General features: G+C 36.1%; 1 protein-coding gene across 5 annotated transcripts in view; it reads left to right on the top strand.

Moving 5' to 3' along the window:
* Window positions 1-12,389, top strand: part of cobll1b (cordon-bleu WH2 repeat protein-like 1b) — a 53,659-nt gene extending 41,270 nt beyond the window's left edge. For 4 of the 5 annotated variants that reach the window (XM_026271179.1, XM_026271178.1, XM_026271181.1 and 1 more), the window contains 6 exons: window positions 1,928-2,063; window positions 5,620-5,863; window positions 7,199-7,275; window positions 7,587-8,884; window positions 11,812-11,952; window positions 12,102-12,389. In XM_026271179.1, coding sequence (XP_026126964.1) covers window positions 1,928-2,063; window positions 5,620-5,863; window positions 7,199-7,275; window positions 7,587-8,884; window positions 11,812-11,952; window positions 12,102-12,176 — 1,971 coding nt within the window. In that variant the 3' untranslated portion in view covers window positions 12,177-12,389. The remainder of the gene's footprint in view (window positions 1-1,927; window positions 2,064-5,619; window positions 5,864-7,198; window positions 7,276-7,586; window positions 8,885-11,811; window positions 11,953-12,101) is intronic. The other variant, XM_026271180.1, reaches the window with a different exon arrangement.
* The last annotated feature ends 4,093 nt before the right edge of the window (window positions 12,390-16,482 follow it).

The raw sequence follows: 16,482 nt of genomic DNA, 5'->3' as shown, positions 1-16,482 counted from the left end.
ATAGAGGTTTTAATCTTTTACCTGCACTGCCGATTTTCAGAGCGCCCTTCACAATGCAAGCTTCCTAATTCATCCCACCCAGAGCAGTAACTACATTACCCATTCACCCTTAAGTTATACAAGTGAATAGCGCATGTGTCGCTTTTCCCGCTGTTAAGTGTCAACAACTCAACGTGGCCGGAGAAGGTGTGTGAAACTCGTTATGAGTGTACACCACACTCGGTTCGGTTAAAAATCAAATACAGTTAACAACAACATTTAATATGTTTTCTTGGCTTCAGACTCTGAATACTGCAAGAACAGGACCAGAATCAGATGATTCGCTGACTAATACCTCACCAATTTTGAATCCTATCACTGCAGGTCAGACTCAAGCTAATGAAGTAATGCAGCTCTTTCAGGAAGGGTGACCAGACGGGACAGAAAAATTCGGGACAGTCCCGAAATCTAAACTGTTGTCCCGACTCCCGAATCTGGCCCTAATTGTCCCGGAAGTTATACTAAAGCAAAATCTTGAGTATTTATTGTCTGATAAACATTAAAAACTGTCTGCGGAGGTTGAGTCGTCCTGCAGCCACCGCTGGCTGCTCATTGGATGCAGCATCTTTTTTCTAAGTTCTAAAAAAATACCATAGACGGCAAGGCACAAATTTAGATATTCATTTATCTAATTAATCTATAGCCTATGCACAAAGACAATATGATCTTTTTGTCCCCTTTTTGTTTTAAAGCTTGATGAAGAGAGAGCGCAAGTTGCTGCAGCTGCGACGAGGACAGTGATGCACGCGCACAGGAGTGATTGACAGTTCGCGGCACTGTGTACAAAAAATACTCCGCTACACAATTATTTCGTTATTTTCGTTTAAGCTTATTAACGTTAGCGTTACAGAAAGGTCTGATTTACGCACTGTTACAACAGTCATTGTTTGTTTTTTGTTTTTTTAAACAATGACATTTGAGTTCATGATTTTAATGTTGCTGTTTCTTGTGGCAGACTGAAGAGTAATCCGGCAGAGTTTTATACTGAAACTTTTTCCTTATCTATATTTCTTTGCACGTTGAACACACATGGCCACAACTGGAAATAAAAAAAACTGCAACCGCGTTAATTGCGTTATTTTTTTTTAACGCGTTAAATATTTCAAATTAATCGAATGCGTTAACGCGCTAATTTTGACATATATATATATATATATATATATATATATATATATATATATATAAAAAATAAGACAAACTTAAGTTTGCTTGTTAAATTTTTTTTTTTTATGTTTTTTAAATATTTTTATTTTTCTATTAAACAATCTTTAAAAAATAAAATAAATGCAATGACATTCAGACATTTTATTTTATGCAATGCAATGCAAACTATAAAAAATAAAACAAATGCAGTGAAATTAAGTGTTGTTTCGGTTCTTTGGTGTCACTTTCATTATCTTGAAAGACTTCTAAAGAAAAAACAAGACAATATAAATATAAATAAATAAATATATATTTCTTTTGTTTGTTATAAAATAAATATTTATTTTATTTTATTTAAAGCAAACTATAGGAAATGAAACAAATGCAGTGACATTCAGACATTTTTAAGTGTGGTTTAAGTTTCCAAACACTCTTTGTAAGTGATCCTTCATTGTTGTGGCAGTCTTTTAAAGTAAAAAAAACAAACAAGACTTTTTAACCTGTTATTTCATGACCTGAGTTCAAAGACCACGTCTGAATTTAAGTATAAACGGCACTCTGCAAATACAATGAGCAGAAAACCCATGCTTTCACTCACAGTATTTGTTTTGTTTCTACATAAACACGGTGCTGGGTTGTTTCATTTCATCACCTTGTCATTAGGGAATGTGGTTACGTTTCCCACAGCCAAATATTTGGAATTATATGTCATATTTATTACTGTCCCCCTGCCTGCTTTCCACAGAATATGGCCCCTTTGAGCCGGGGGTCCTCGACAGAGTCGTCCTTCAAGAAGTCCACCAAGCGGAAGGCCCCTCCGCCCCCCACCTCGAGCAGCGCAGCCCCTCCTGATGAAACCACACAGGACCGAGGCATCACAGGTCAGTCTGAACACAACTGAACTGTCTTATGTCATGAAAGTATATGTTAGAATGCATGGGATATATGCTATGGATTATGATCTGGAAATGGGGGGGGGGGGGGGTATAGTGTTTTCTATACTTTATCCATTCAAAAGACTACAGAAGTGATCCCAGTTCTTCACATAAACCTGTTGCAATACATCTGTGTCTATGATTCACTGTGCAGTGACGTCTTCTGTGATTGGTCATTATACCTACAGGCTCCAGCCAATAGAAATGCTTCTCTATGGTCCTCAAAGTGTAGAGATGATCTACTGTAAATAATAGATTCATAATGCAGTGTGGAGAGCTTCATTCATTAAAATGGAAGTTTGTGATATCGCGATTAAACTAAGAAGAGTGACAGCTTTTTAATGACTATAAAGGGAGTTTACAAATGTGAATATACATTTTTGATTCTATACAGAACTTAATATTAAGTGAGTTATATTTTAGGAACACTGTTGTGTGATTGTGATGAATGTCCATGCAAACACAGCGGTGTTTCATTCATGAATGAATCTAGTGAGTCAATGACCGAATGATTCAGTGAGTCACTTGCTTCGTTCCTAAATGAATCCGCTTTGAATGAATGATTCAGTGACAAAGACAGCGACTTGCTGCCACCTACTGGTGGTTAGTTTTATTTTGATTATGTAATTTTAAATTTGTTTCATATTTCTATATTCAAAACTTAATAATTAAAACATTAATTTCACAACATTGTTATTATGAAATGCATTGATGCCACCTCCGAGACTTCTCTAAATATTCCTTAATGGCGTATTTGCGCTCTTCTGTGTTTAAACTCAAACTCACTAAGAGCTATGAGAATTTAATATCTTGGCTATTTCATGTTTTGTGCTCAGTAATCTGTTGGCAGTATGTGGAGAAGTAATGAAAAAAAAGTTGTTATTTGGAGTTAAGAGTATTATTTGAAGTTCTTATTTGATTATTTAGAGGATTTAAAGGGCTTGAATGAGCACAGCGGCTGTACTTTGAACGGGACAGAGATGTAGGTGGACATTTGGGGACAGTGACAGTGTTTTGCAATTGACTTTCTCAAGACTTTGTTTCCACCTAGTGGTGCAATAAACACATCACTGCTTTCTCTGATTTGATCTATGCCTTTTACTATCTTAATGATGTGTATGCTGCCTTATTAGATACCTTCTGTGTTAGACACCTGCCAGTTCTAAGGATCTAAATGAATGCTGTTTTCCCTAATTTGTGTATATGCCTTCTATATTTGTTTATTCAAACAAAGGTTTTCAAACTGGGGTCTGTTGGTAAAGCTTAAAATTTTGACAAATAATTGATAAAAGCAATATTAAAATAATAAAAAAAAGTAGATAAAAATAAATGAGCATTAGATTAAAATAAACTAGATTCAAGTAAGTAAATAAATGCTCAAATAGAAAAATAATGTAATTGATTAAAATAAAATGGATTAAAATAAATACATATCTAATGAACTGGACTATATTGAAAAATACTAGGAAAATGATGTAATAACGTACAATAAAAAAGTAGATTAAAATACAAGAAGATTGGATTCAAAACCGTAAATGACTAAATAAATACATGCATATCTAACATTGCAGTCAAAAAATAATAGAAAAGTAATGTAGCGTAGTAGAAACTTCCTGTTTATATTTTAGACATATTTATAATATCAATTTTGCATAATATAAAATGGGTCTTTATACAAGAGACTAAACAGATGCTTAAAACATTTTATCATGGGGGTCCGTTGCATGAGGAAGATTGTCATAAAAAAAAAAAAGTAACATGACGTTAATAAAACATGAGATTCTAGAGTAAGCTGTGAGTTGTGTTGGCATCTCAGAAGAAGGCAGCTCATGATGTGCTGGATGTGAGCCGTTGGGTGGAGGCTGTGCTGGGGAGAATTTACTGGAGGAGTTAAATGTTTGCAGCTGTATTAGCTCGACTCGTTCTCACACTCACACACACGTTATACACTCACACACACACACACGTACGGGGCACACGGTTACAAATGAGCCGCAGCTGCGGTGTGTGTTTGGGTGTAAACACAGCTCTGACATTTCATCAGTGCAAGCGTTCAACCTGACATTTTCCTGGATGAGAAATTGAATGATTTAGTTTCCAGTTCCACTGAATGATTACAGCTCCCTAACGATTAATTAAGTAGACACCGATGAGTCTTTTTGACCTGTTCAATTTAAGAAATCAACCTTTTATTTTTTTCTTGGTTGCATGGTATTTTTTTATTGCATGCAGTTTTTAAAGTCTTTTTTATGTATGTCTGTCTGTCTCTCTCGTCACAATCATCCTGAACTGCAAGCTCAGAAACTTTACTAAAACATTTATTGTGTGGAAGCAATCCTTCATTGCTTTAATTTGGTTTCTGTTGCCTGTGCATTTGACTCTGAATGTGCTTCGCCACATCTTACAGTATGATATCATAGTTTAGAGTTATAAAACTCAGAGCCCTCACTGAAATTTTAATGAGATGTCTATTTTCACTAATTACTGTTGTACTGCAGACTCTGTTGCCAAGGTAACACACCACCATGCTTCATAATTAGACAGTTTGATCACATCTATCTATCTATCTCTCTGTCTGTCGTTCTTTAATCAAATTTCAGTTTAGACCATGTCAGTGCTGGAAGTAAGAGATGCAATAAAACCGGTCCTCTTGTAATCATTGAAGCTTTGCATATACTTTGCTCACCTGCATTGCACATCTGTGGAGTAAATGCATTAAGAAAAAAAAACATCTCTCTCTAACTTTTATACGCTTTATCTCTGAAAGCACTCATAAAAATATATTTTATCTTAAGACGTGGGTTTCCTGTGAAGAAAAAAAAAAAAAAAAAGTGAGATGAGGAGTTTAAGTGCCATCTAATCACGAGCCGAAATCTGCAGGCAGACTTTTCTTATTGTTCATTACTTTACAAAGACGGCCTCCAGAGTCCCTGCAGGGATCATTCACTCGCTTTTGTTTCTTACAAGTGTGTTTTACGAATCCTCTGCAACCTTAGCTGAGCTGCATTGTGTCACAAGGCTTTTTTTTCAACACCGGGTCATGTCAACACTGATTGGCTGATGAATAACTTCACTGCCAGACACTGAGAAGGCAAATAAATAAATAAAGAGCCCCAAAACACATACATATGAGCTCAGAGTGGAGCAGAGATAGAAAGAGCATCTGCAGAAGGCCTCTGAATCTAAACGTGTGAGAGAGATCACAGAGACGGCTCTCTGGATGTTTCTTCATCTCGCTGGTCTCCTGAGAGGACGATTGAAGAGCTGAATCAGGCGAGAGAAGCGAGACGTCTTAATTAACGGCACTCGCTCAGTCCATATTAATGCTGCATCTGCCAGATCTCTGCCTCTGTCAGCTGAGACTGGGCATCACTTCAAGTGGATGTGGAAACCCCTGAGCTGGTGTTGCTGAGGGATAGAGTGGAGAGCTCAAAGGATCGGGCTGCTCTTTGTAATATCTAAGCATTTGACTTTGTGCATTTGTCGTGATCTTACACTGCAGAAGCGGCGTTGGCGTCTCCTCTGGAGGAGATCAGGGAACAGGAGGAGATGAACGTGAGAGCAGAAGGTCAGGTGGCCGCTGTGGAGGAAGAGGAGGAGGAGGAAGACAGCAGCCTCAACTTGTCTGCCGACATCTCTCTGGACTCGGGCCGCGCTGGGACGGCATCTCCCTCTCAGGATGCAGAGATTCTGGGAAGTGGGATGGCCGGAGACGGTCCGTCATGTGACCAGTCCACTGATGCAGAGTACGTACTACTCTACAGTAAAGTTAATTTTATACAAATCTAAGTGCACAACTAAAACTAGCAGAAACACTTCACATAAAGCCTTGATGCATAATTCATTATAAAGTGTATAAAGCATTATTATTATTCATAATGTGCATTGTAATGCATTCTATCTTGCCGTAAATAATTATATTTAAAAATGTAAAATGCAGAGTGTAACAATGAATTGATAAGTGTTCTAGTGTATTAACTGTGGTTACAGTTATTCATGAGATTTTACAGTGCATTATAAGGTGCATAATTAATGCATTCAAACTGCTTTTATAATGCATTATACTGTATATATACAGGCCTTAAGTAAAGTATCAACCTGAAGGACCCTATCAACTCAAAAACAAGCCAAATCACTCCAGAAAAGCTTGGAAACCCATCAGAAAACCTTACTATGCCTGTTGTTTCCGTTGAATAAAAATGAGAATGAATGAATGATACAGAATTAGAATATAAATATGATGAAATGGTTATACTAGGTTCCGTTTTTTACATTAGTTAACTGCATTAGTTAACCATGACAAATACTTATGAAACTTTTATTAATCATAGTTAATGTTAATTTCATTTTACAAAGTTAATTTTAATTTTAATTTTAATTTTTCAAAAGTTCTATTTATTCATACTTACTAGTCTTATGCTAACAAGGAACAATTGTATTTTTATTAACAAAGACAAAGTTCTATGTAAGGAATGTATTGAATTCATTGTTTGTTAGTCTTAGTTAATGAATTAAACAAGGTTATCTTATGGGACCTTCTCGTAAAGTGTTACCAAAAAAACTATTATAAGATTAGAAATTGTGTCTTGCCAAGTAACTGAAATTGAATGGCTTTAAGATCGAAGTACTGTAATAAAATGACTAAAACAGAATAGAAATAAAATAAAACTGAATAGGAATAATACAAAATAAAAATGACAAACGAGCATATACAGACTAAAACACACTTAAATGAACATGAAAATATAAAAATAGAAATTAATTAAAAAATTGTATAAATATTAACACCAACACATATAAACCTGCCTAGCAACAAACCAGATCAATCTAGAAATGCCTGAGATTTAGGTTCATTTTTATAAATGTATGTAAATGGTTTTTATTTTTTTGTTTTTATTAAATTAAATAAATCAATACAGTTATGCATTTAGCAAACGCTTTAATCCAAAGCGATTTACGGTGCATTTAGGCTAACATTTTTTACCTACCACGTGTTCCCTGGGAATCGAACCCACAATATTTTTTTTAAACCTACTTTTCTATGTAGTTTTTAAACTTTGCATGGCTTTTTCCCTTGACAGAGTTGCAGAAGCCATAGTGAATGGAGAGATTAAGTTGGACCAGGCCACAAGCTCTCATATCCCTTCAGAAGAGATAGGTAAGCTTCAACCCATGGGTGAGATCCTTCAGCACCTTTACACAGTGTTACACTTTAGTGTACTTTATGCAATTGTTATTCATACCTGTGAGTCATATTTTTGCAGCTTAGTTTAAATAAATGCTGTGGTTGAGTTCTGAAACTTCCTGTAGTACATCAAACTCTTTAACCTCAGAAGATTGAACAGGAAAATCTGATTCCTCATGATATGATCTCTGAAGAAAGCGCTGTTCGATGTGCAACGGGTTACAGTTTGCAGTTTGACAGAATAAAAAGGCTTCATTGCATGACTATGTTTTCTCTTTCTCTAGAGCCTCCAACGGAAAAAACAGAAGAGGTGATGAAAAGTGGCCCTGTTCTGGAGGAGGTTTCTGTGAGCGCCACAGAAAAGCCTGCATCTTTGTTCAGCGAGCTGCAAACCACTGAATGCGGCATCCAGACGTCGCATACGGATTTGCAAGCACAGGGCACCGAGTCCATCCTCGAAGACCAAGCGCCTAAAACCATCCCTAATTCGGTCAGCGTTGCTCACACCGAAACTCAAACGCAGATGGAGTCCCAGAAACCCTCTACGGAGCCATCGAGCTCATGCACTGAACCCTCCACCGCTCCATCGGAGTCCTCAACGGGCCTAAAAAGAGACATGGCCACTTCCACAGAAGAGCTGCGTCTTCCTGAACCACCGTTGCCTGCGATCCAACCAACTAAGGATCTTACGTCCACACCAGCCTCTAAAACAAATACTGTAAAGCATATCGTAGACGCAGAACCCAAACCCAAACCATTCAACGAGCTCACCCGCGAATACATTCCCAAAGCGGGCATGACCACCTACACCATCGTGCCTCAGAAGTCTCTCGAAAAGCTGCGTTTCTTTGAAGTAGAGTTAACTTTGGAGCCCAATGCAGAATACAAACCTGAAACAAAAGCGGTTTCCAATGGTACAGTCGCTGCTAACGGCCATCAGAACGTCTTTGCGGAAACTAGTCCTTGTACTTCTCCTATAGCTGCCGTTTCATCCCCTGTAGAAGGAACTGAATTCAAGAAAGTTCCACCGAAAACAAGACCCAAACCAGCTTCTTTCCGCCTGCCGCAGCACAAACGAACACCCGGGGATTATGTGACCTCGGCGGTCGTTCGCCGAGCGAGTGTGGGCAGTAATAGCAGCAGCAGCAGTTGTAGCAGTCCTGTGACCCGGCCCAAAGAAACCGCGAGCAGCCCGCAATCAGATGTGTTTCCTGCACTGGACACCTTCCCTCCTCCACCGGTGCAGTGTGAAGCTGAGGACACCGCTAGAGCCAGTGATGCGCCTGCAACGGTGGATGTGCCTCTACCCGAAGCTCCCAAATTCCCACCGGCATCTGTATTGTCCCGTCAGAAGAGTCTTCCCACAAACCCCACACCTTCGCTGAGTCTAGAGAAGCTGAGAAGCTTCGCCGCTCCCAAACCGTACTCGCCCTCTTCGCCCTCTCGTTTCGCTCAGGCCGTGTCTTCTGCAGTGAAGAGGTCACAGTCGCTTTCCCATCAACCCCTGGGGCAGTTACCACACACACATCTTCTCACAAAACAGAGATGCATTACAGAGTCCCCTGAGCCGCCGGCCAGCACTGTGAGTACAGCCTAGTAAAACTTGAATTAATAGTGGTCACTTAGGGCCAAATCTCACAAAAACATGGCCAGGTCACAATAACAGTTGGTTTTTCGAGTGTGGATGTGTGTGTGTGTGTGTGCGTGTGTGTGTGTGTGTGTGTGTGTGTGTGTGTGTGTGTGTTTAAATAAATGTTTTATTATTTATTAACATTTTTTATTACAATTTTTTTTTTTTGAATTGCAGTATGCATTGAAAACTTATTTTTATTGCAATTCTATATTATTATTATTATTATTATTATTATTATTATTATTGTATTTTAAGTAAAATACTTGTATGTTTTATGTTTTAACAAAAAATAAAGACTTTGCAAAAAAATTTTGCATTGCAAAATGAATTGAAAATATCTATTTTTTTTTCTTATAATAATTAGAAAAATAATACATTTTAACAAAATAAAGAATATTTTGCATTGCATTGCTAGACATTTGCATTGCTGTAATGAGCTTATGCGTTTTACTTTTGATTTGTAGGTCTTACAACTTTGGGTTATGATTCACTTGATTCTCATTACTGGAACACAGAGCAGAATCATGAAGCAAGTTTCATTAGTGCTGTTTTGTTTAATTGGTCCTGCATCAGATAAATGTATTTGTCTGTTGCATTGTGTGTTGTTGTTGTTTCAGCATCTTTTGAGTAAAGATACTGTACGTAAACAGTTTTATGAATATTTCAAACATCTATTCTGTTCCTTTTATATTTTGTGCTTTATTATTTAAATGCAAGCACATACAGTACATTTCACTAATTTTAATGAATCATATCACTGGAATGTGCCACCACAACAAACCTATAAATCAAAAATGAGGCCACATCTTGACATATTTGCTTGTAGTTGTTACTGAACATCATTTTGAAAAATAAAAATATATAGTTTCTCCCGTAGTTGCGAGGGAAATGTGCTTTAAGAAAGGTCCCAATGCAAAGGACAATGTTAATTCTCCTTTCTTGAGGCAGAATATATTTTTTAATTTCCTTCGTTTGATTTTGAGGTAAAATAGATAGTTATTTCTGACAGAGGAACTAATAATCCGACACCGTGCAGAATCGGTGTGTGTGGAGTCGGACCTGCGAGGTTTTTTGGGTGCTGCTGTAGCAGTGCGTAACCCATCTTTGTATCCTCATTGTGCTACAGTTGTTTTGTAAGTAAATATTCTATTGTGAAAGCCACCCGGTTTAAACCGGCGCTGGTAAATTAATATTGGGAGTTGGATGACACTCATTGTGATGGCAGCGTGTGTACTCAATGTGTTGACGCACATGGCTCATTAATCTATGTCCTGGATTGACCTGTCTTCTGGTCTTTGTTGTTGCGTTGTCGGGGTCAGCTGAGAGCGTGTTTAGAGATGCAGGGCGCTGTTGTGTGCTGTCAGAGGATACAATGTATGTTTGGTCTCATCGGCCTCAAAACAGTCGTGAGGAAAAGCTTTTGTTTGCTGATGGGTTAAATTATTTTTAAGATCATGTGAAACATTTATGAGAAGATTTAGTCAAGGGTGTCTAAGCTTTTGACTGATGGTGTATGTAAATACAGCTGTTTTTGACTAGGTCTCGATCTCATATTGGGGCATAAAAATGAATATGATTAAATGCTATTCGTTCTTCATACAGAAAAACGCTTTGGAAGACATGCCTTGATTATTTAAAAATGTATATATTATACAGCAAGGATGCATTACATTTAGCAAAAGTGGCAGACGTTTATAATGTTGCAAAGTTTTTTTTTTTCTTACTTTCTATTCATCAAAGAATCCTTTTTTCTGGATTCCACACAAATATTAAACTAAAGAACTGTTTTCAACATTGATAATAATCAGAAATGTTTCTTGAGCAGTAAATCAGTACATTAGAATGATTTCTGAAGATCATGTGACACTGAAGACTGGAGAGTTATGATGCTGGAAATACAGCTGCACATTACAGAAATAAATCATATTTAAAAAAATAATAAATTGGAAAACCGTTAATTTGATTTCACAATATTACAGTTTTTACTGTGTTGTTGACCAAATAAATGCAGCCTTGATGAACATAAGCGTCTTCTTTCAAAAACATCTTAATGAACCTAAACCTTTGAACAGAACTGAAATTGTGAAAAAAAAATTAGTTTGTTTTATTTTATTATAAAAACATGTTTTTAATAATATTATATAATATAATACAGTACAATACAATACAATTTAATTATTATTATTTATTTATTTATTTTTTTTTTTTAATCTTACCGACCCAAACTTTTTAGACAGTAGGGAATTTGTTGAAATATATTTTTATATTTAAGTTAGTTTTATTTTATTAATATAATATAATATAATATAATATATTTTATTTTGTTTTATTACCCTTGGCCACAACATTTTTATGAAGTTAATTTGTGTTTATTTACACTAATGTGTTTATGCAGTATTTTAGACATAAAAAAAATATAATAATAAAAAAAAATCTTTGACCCCAAACATTTGACAAATAGTGAATTTGTTGAAAAATATTTTTATTTGTTTATAATATAATATAAATTATTCAGCTGTGTTGCCTTTGCCTTGTCAAAAATTGAAATTTTTTTTGAACCGTAATTCAAGAACTACACCAATTCATGTGTATTAAAATCTAATGTGCATCTTCAGCATTTTGCATACATACGTGTGTGTGTGTGTGTGTGTGTGTGTGTGTGTGAGTGTGTGTATTTGTTCAGATGTGTGTGTGAGTGTCTGTCAGTGGGGTACAGTTGAACATCTATCTGTGTCTTCTTCATGTGATTTATGCGCGTGACGCAGAAGCAGCAGTGTCTTTTTTCCACCGCCCCTGTTCCTGCCTAGTGCGTCTCATCCTCAGCCTTCATTGAGAGAGTGTGTATTGTGTGTTTTCTTCCCCCCTGTGGACCACAGGTGACAGACAATGGAGAAGGACGCACAGAGAGATCCGGAGAGGCCCCATGGCAAACAGCAGGCCACGGCGGCCCAGCGCCGAGCTCCACCCGAGACGGAGGCATGGGAACATGTAAGATTGGAAATACTCAACCGTCACCAGTGAGTGAATCTAACTCTAGATCTAACCATCTCTGAAGCGCTCGCAAACCCTGATAATACAGTAACCCTTTATTTAAAGGTCCTTTGTGTGCTTTAACACTGTTAATATCATCTAATAAAGTCTCTAAAGTGTACTTTTTCCTGCACAGGGGTCTGAAGCATCTTTAGCGCCGTCTGACACATTGAAGGGAATGTCTGAAGTCTTTCATTCAGTGGAAGAATGAAATGTGCCTCCTTTGATGGAATTCTCGTTCTCAAACATTCAAGAGTAGATCCTCTGTCTCAGTTTTTTTTTTTTTTTTTGCATAATCATGATTTTAGGTTTCTCACCCTTTAGAACTGTGCACTTTTACCATTAAAGTGCACTTAACGTTCCCTTTATTTTTTTATTTTTTTTTGCTTTTTCCCCTAACACAGCAGTTTTTAATTAGCCACAACATGCCTTAAAATATATATATATATATATATATATATATATATATATATATATACGCATGACCTGTATATTGTTTCATATTATATAAATAAAAAATCATATTTACTTAATATATATAAATAAAAATATTTCAAATGTGTATAAATAAACAACAGTTCATTAAAATATGTATGTCAGTTCATAGTGACCATACAAAATATTAAATTAGGCTTTTTCTGATGCAGAGCAGACACATGGAGATGAACTAAAGCTGTGGATTTCTTTATTAATTTATTCTGCATTATAACAACTCACAGTTTTTCTCCCTTTAATATTTGTTACACCTTTTCCCTCTTAATAATTGTAGCAGAGATGCTATTAATGTTATCATATTTTAAAATGACTATTGCCGGGTTGCTTTGTGAAATGAATTACATTATGAAATATGTAAATATGCAGATGTGAAAGAAAATGCTCTATTTCGAGGACTATGTTTGTTTGTTTAAATTATTAGGCGTAGATTTGATTTGTATAATTATTAGCCAGTGAAAAATGGTACTGAAACTTCTTCAGTTACACGAACCCTTCCTTTATTCTCGTGCCAAACATTAGGACACCGTTTATCTACGTTAATTATTATGGGCTGCAGTTATAATATGTTAAAACAGTAATAAGTTATGACATTGAACAGTTTTCTGGAGCCCACAAAAACAAATGATTAATCAAAGCTGTTGCCAAGACAGAAAACACTGGGCTTTTCATTCATTTTGAGGAGAATACTGCTGTAGTATATGTATGAACTCAATTCTCCTCTCTTTTCTGTATTAAAGACTTTTAAAGTTGGTATCCTCTTGTTGTGTAATTTTTTTGTCGTGTGGGTCTAATTCCAAATCAGTTTTTGACGCTGTGAGGATGTCGAAGTCTTATTTCAAGCATGCCGTGAAGAATACAAAGTAGCTGTTTACTTTCCCAAGTATGAACAATTACTGCAATCTGACACTGGCTTGACTCTGCCACCTTTATTTATTTGTGCGTCATCCAGCTGTCTTCCAGCTGACACAGGTATTCACTTCAGTGACGTCTGTTTGAGGTCTTTTGCTTCAGTGGAGGATCTTGTCCGTTTCTAATGAATAAAGGTTTAATGCTGAATGGAGAAACCTATAGGGCTGAAGTCTCACTAAAGAAATGTGATGTTTTTCTGATCCTAAACTGTGTGAAGATCAAAAGGCATTCGCTGAAGAAGATAAAGAAGCAAATATTTGTGTCAAATATCAAAGGAAATAAAGGAAATGCAAAGGCTGGGACTCTTCTGCTGCTTCATAGAGATCTGGTGTACCCTGCCAATCCTTGATTTGGCGTTCTTTCTGACTTTTTCTTTTTGTAATTAATTTTTTTTTCTTTGTATGCTTTTTTTTTTCTTCAGTTTTCATATTTCTTTCTTTTTTACAGATATGCAGGTCAGAACTAAACTCCAACCCTTTTATTTTACTTTTCAGTGTTATTTCTTTCTTGATTTTTCTTCCCTGATTAATTTTCTTTCCTTTTCTTCATTAATTTATTATTATTAATTTATTTTAGGTGCATGCATGTTCATGTTTTCCTTTTCATTTTTTCTATTTATGTTTGTAATTTTGTTTAATGTTTTCATATATTGTAGTTTTTCTTGCTTTTCTTTCTTGCATTTTCTTCATTTTTCACTTTCTTTTTTGCCTTTTAAATTCTATCTTGCATTTTCTTTCTTTTTTTCTTGCATTTTCTTCATCTGTATTTTTCTAAAGCTTAATTTTCAACACAAGTTCATTTTTCGTATCTTAATTATTATTTGCATTTTCATTTCTTGCATTCGCTCCATTTTGCAATTTAATCTTTTCATGCATTTTTCATTCTTTCAGCTGCTTGTTAGTTTTTTCTTTTCTCTCTTGGATTTGTTCATCTTTCTTTTAATTCCTTTCTTGCTTTTTCTCCTTCTTGAATTTATTTTTCCTTTCTATCGGTTTATTCATCTTTATTTCATTCTTTTAGCTGCATAATGATTTTTACTTGTTTTGCCTGCATTTTCTTTCTTGCGTCTTCACCATCTTTAATTATTTTGGCTGCATGTTCGTGTTTCTTCTCCATTTTTTTTCATGCATTTCCTTAATCTCTTTTTCTTCTGCCTCTTGGTTTATTGCAGTTCTTTTCTTTCAGTCTCTCTCTCTCTCTCTCTCTCTCTCTCCTTCTCCAGACGCGCACATCGCATCGCATCCTCGCGCAGCTCCTCTTGTGTGCGTGCGCGTGTGTGTGTGTGTGTGTGTCGTGACGTCGCGTCGCGGTGCAGACGGGTACCGGCAGCGATGGTGGAGAGCGCGCTAGCGTCGAGCAGAAGCAGGTACACATCGCATTTCAAATGCGACGCTGAAGTGATATCTGTGGGATCTTAATGCTTGGCAGTGACGCTCTTTCACGCGCTACAACAACAACAACAGCAGCCTACTGTACTGTTTGAAATATGCATATGTCAGCAAAACTACTCTAGCCTTCACTGCTGCTGTCTAGGACGAGAAGCGAGTCGTAAGTGTCATTTAACCTTACTTTTTATGACTCCGTGACTGTGTGATGCGTTTAAATGCCTCACGTTCTCTTTATAAACGCATCAGTTGGTTGCAACTTATGGAGGAGTTACTTTAGGATTTCCACCTTTTTTCCATTTACATCAGTGTGAGGGCTAGTTATTTATTTTCCCATAAGCTGCACGTTTATGGCGTTTTTTATGAACATGTTGAGTTTTATTAGGAGATAAATGAATCCGAGGTGAAAGTGGCCGCCTCGTGGTCAGACAGAGAAGTGCACGCGACGCTCGGCTGACTGACAGCTCGTGCCAAACATTTGTATCAGCTCTTTGGTTTAAAGTTATTATTGACCTCGAACACAGCGGTTAACACGCTTTTTTTGTTATGATTTATTCAAATCATGAGATCTGCTATTACTGTCAATTATCATCCATACCAGTTTCTGAAGAATATAGATGTTTTTGAAGGAGATCCGTGTTGTAAAGCAGCAAAAGAGTTTTTAAATATAAATATGAGCACACAAAAACTTAAAATAGGGCACTGAAAAAAAATAAGAAAAAAAAAGATTTTCTGTATTGATTTATTTTGTTTTTTTTACAAATGTTTTACCTGGATTTTAAATTTTGCATATCCTATATATATATATATATATATATATATATATATATATATATATATATATATAAGTTCGGTTTTGCTGATATCTGGTTGGCTGATGTGTTTTTTTTTTTTGGTGGTTGTGGTTTTGTAGAGGAATGATTAAATTTGGTATAACTGTGGAGATCAGATTCCCAACCTTTTTTTTTTTTCTGCCAATATAACATATCTGCCCCGCCCCCCAAATATATATCATATTGGCTATGAAAAACAGTAACCTGAAGACATTCAGTGTAAGTACATTGAGTACATTCAGTGATTTTATATTATATTTCATTACTCCTTTAATATAGGCCTATTTAGTACATCATTAATAAATGCAATTCAATGCAAATATTCTACTTTTCTGTCACAATACCATGTTTACTGTCAATGTTACTAGAGTAAAACCATGGTCAGTGTTGGTGATTAGTAGAGTAAACACCTTCTAACTGGATCGTTGTTGCACAGATGTTTCCACGTCAGTTCAGCTCAGATTTATTTGGTTTTAAACTACTCTAAACCTCCCAGGTAACCACTGCTGTAGATTCTGATTCATTTCAGTGAACTGAATCTTTTGTATCAAATGATTCAATCAGATTTATGTATTTTATTCATTCTGCATGTCTTATTGTTTCATGTGGAACACCACACCTGGATATCTTCTATAGCTACAAATGCTGAAGCAGAATATGCTGTATTCATAAAATCATAATTGTTATTGGATCATAACATGTAGTATGGCAGCGTGCTCTTGTGATTGTAAATGGTGATGATCCGAGGCGTGGCTGATCCTTTTGATGTTAGGATTTACATGTAGTATGTAAAGATTATATTACACTGAATAAAATATTGCATACTATATATAATCATGCTTAGGGAGCTTATACTTTATTACCAGTGATTTGTGCATAGAGCCGTCTTTTAGGC

The sequence above is a fragment of the Carassius auratus genome, chromosome 9 (genome assembly GCF_003368295.1).
Source record: "Carassius auratus strain Wakin chromosome 9, ASM336829v1, whole genome shotgun sequence".
NCBI classification, from domain to species: domain Eukaryota; kingdom Metazoa; phylum Chordata; class Actinopteri; order Cypriniformes; family Cyprinidae; genus Carassius; species Carassius auratus.
The sequence above is the reverse complement of the archived record's forward strand: the minus strand, read 5'-3'. Positions and strand labels throughout refer to the sequence as shown.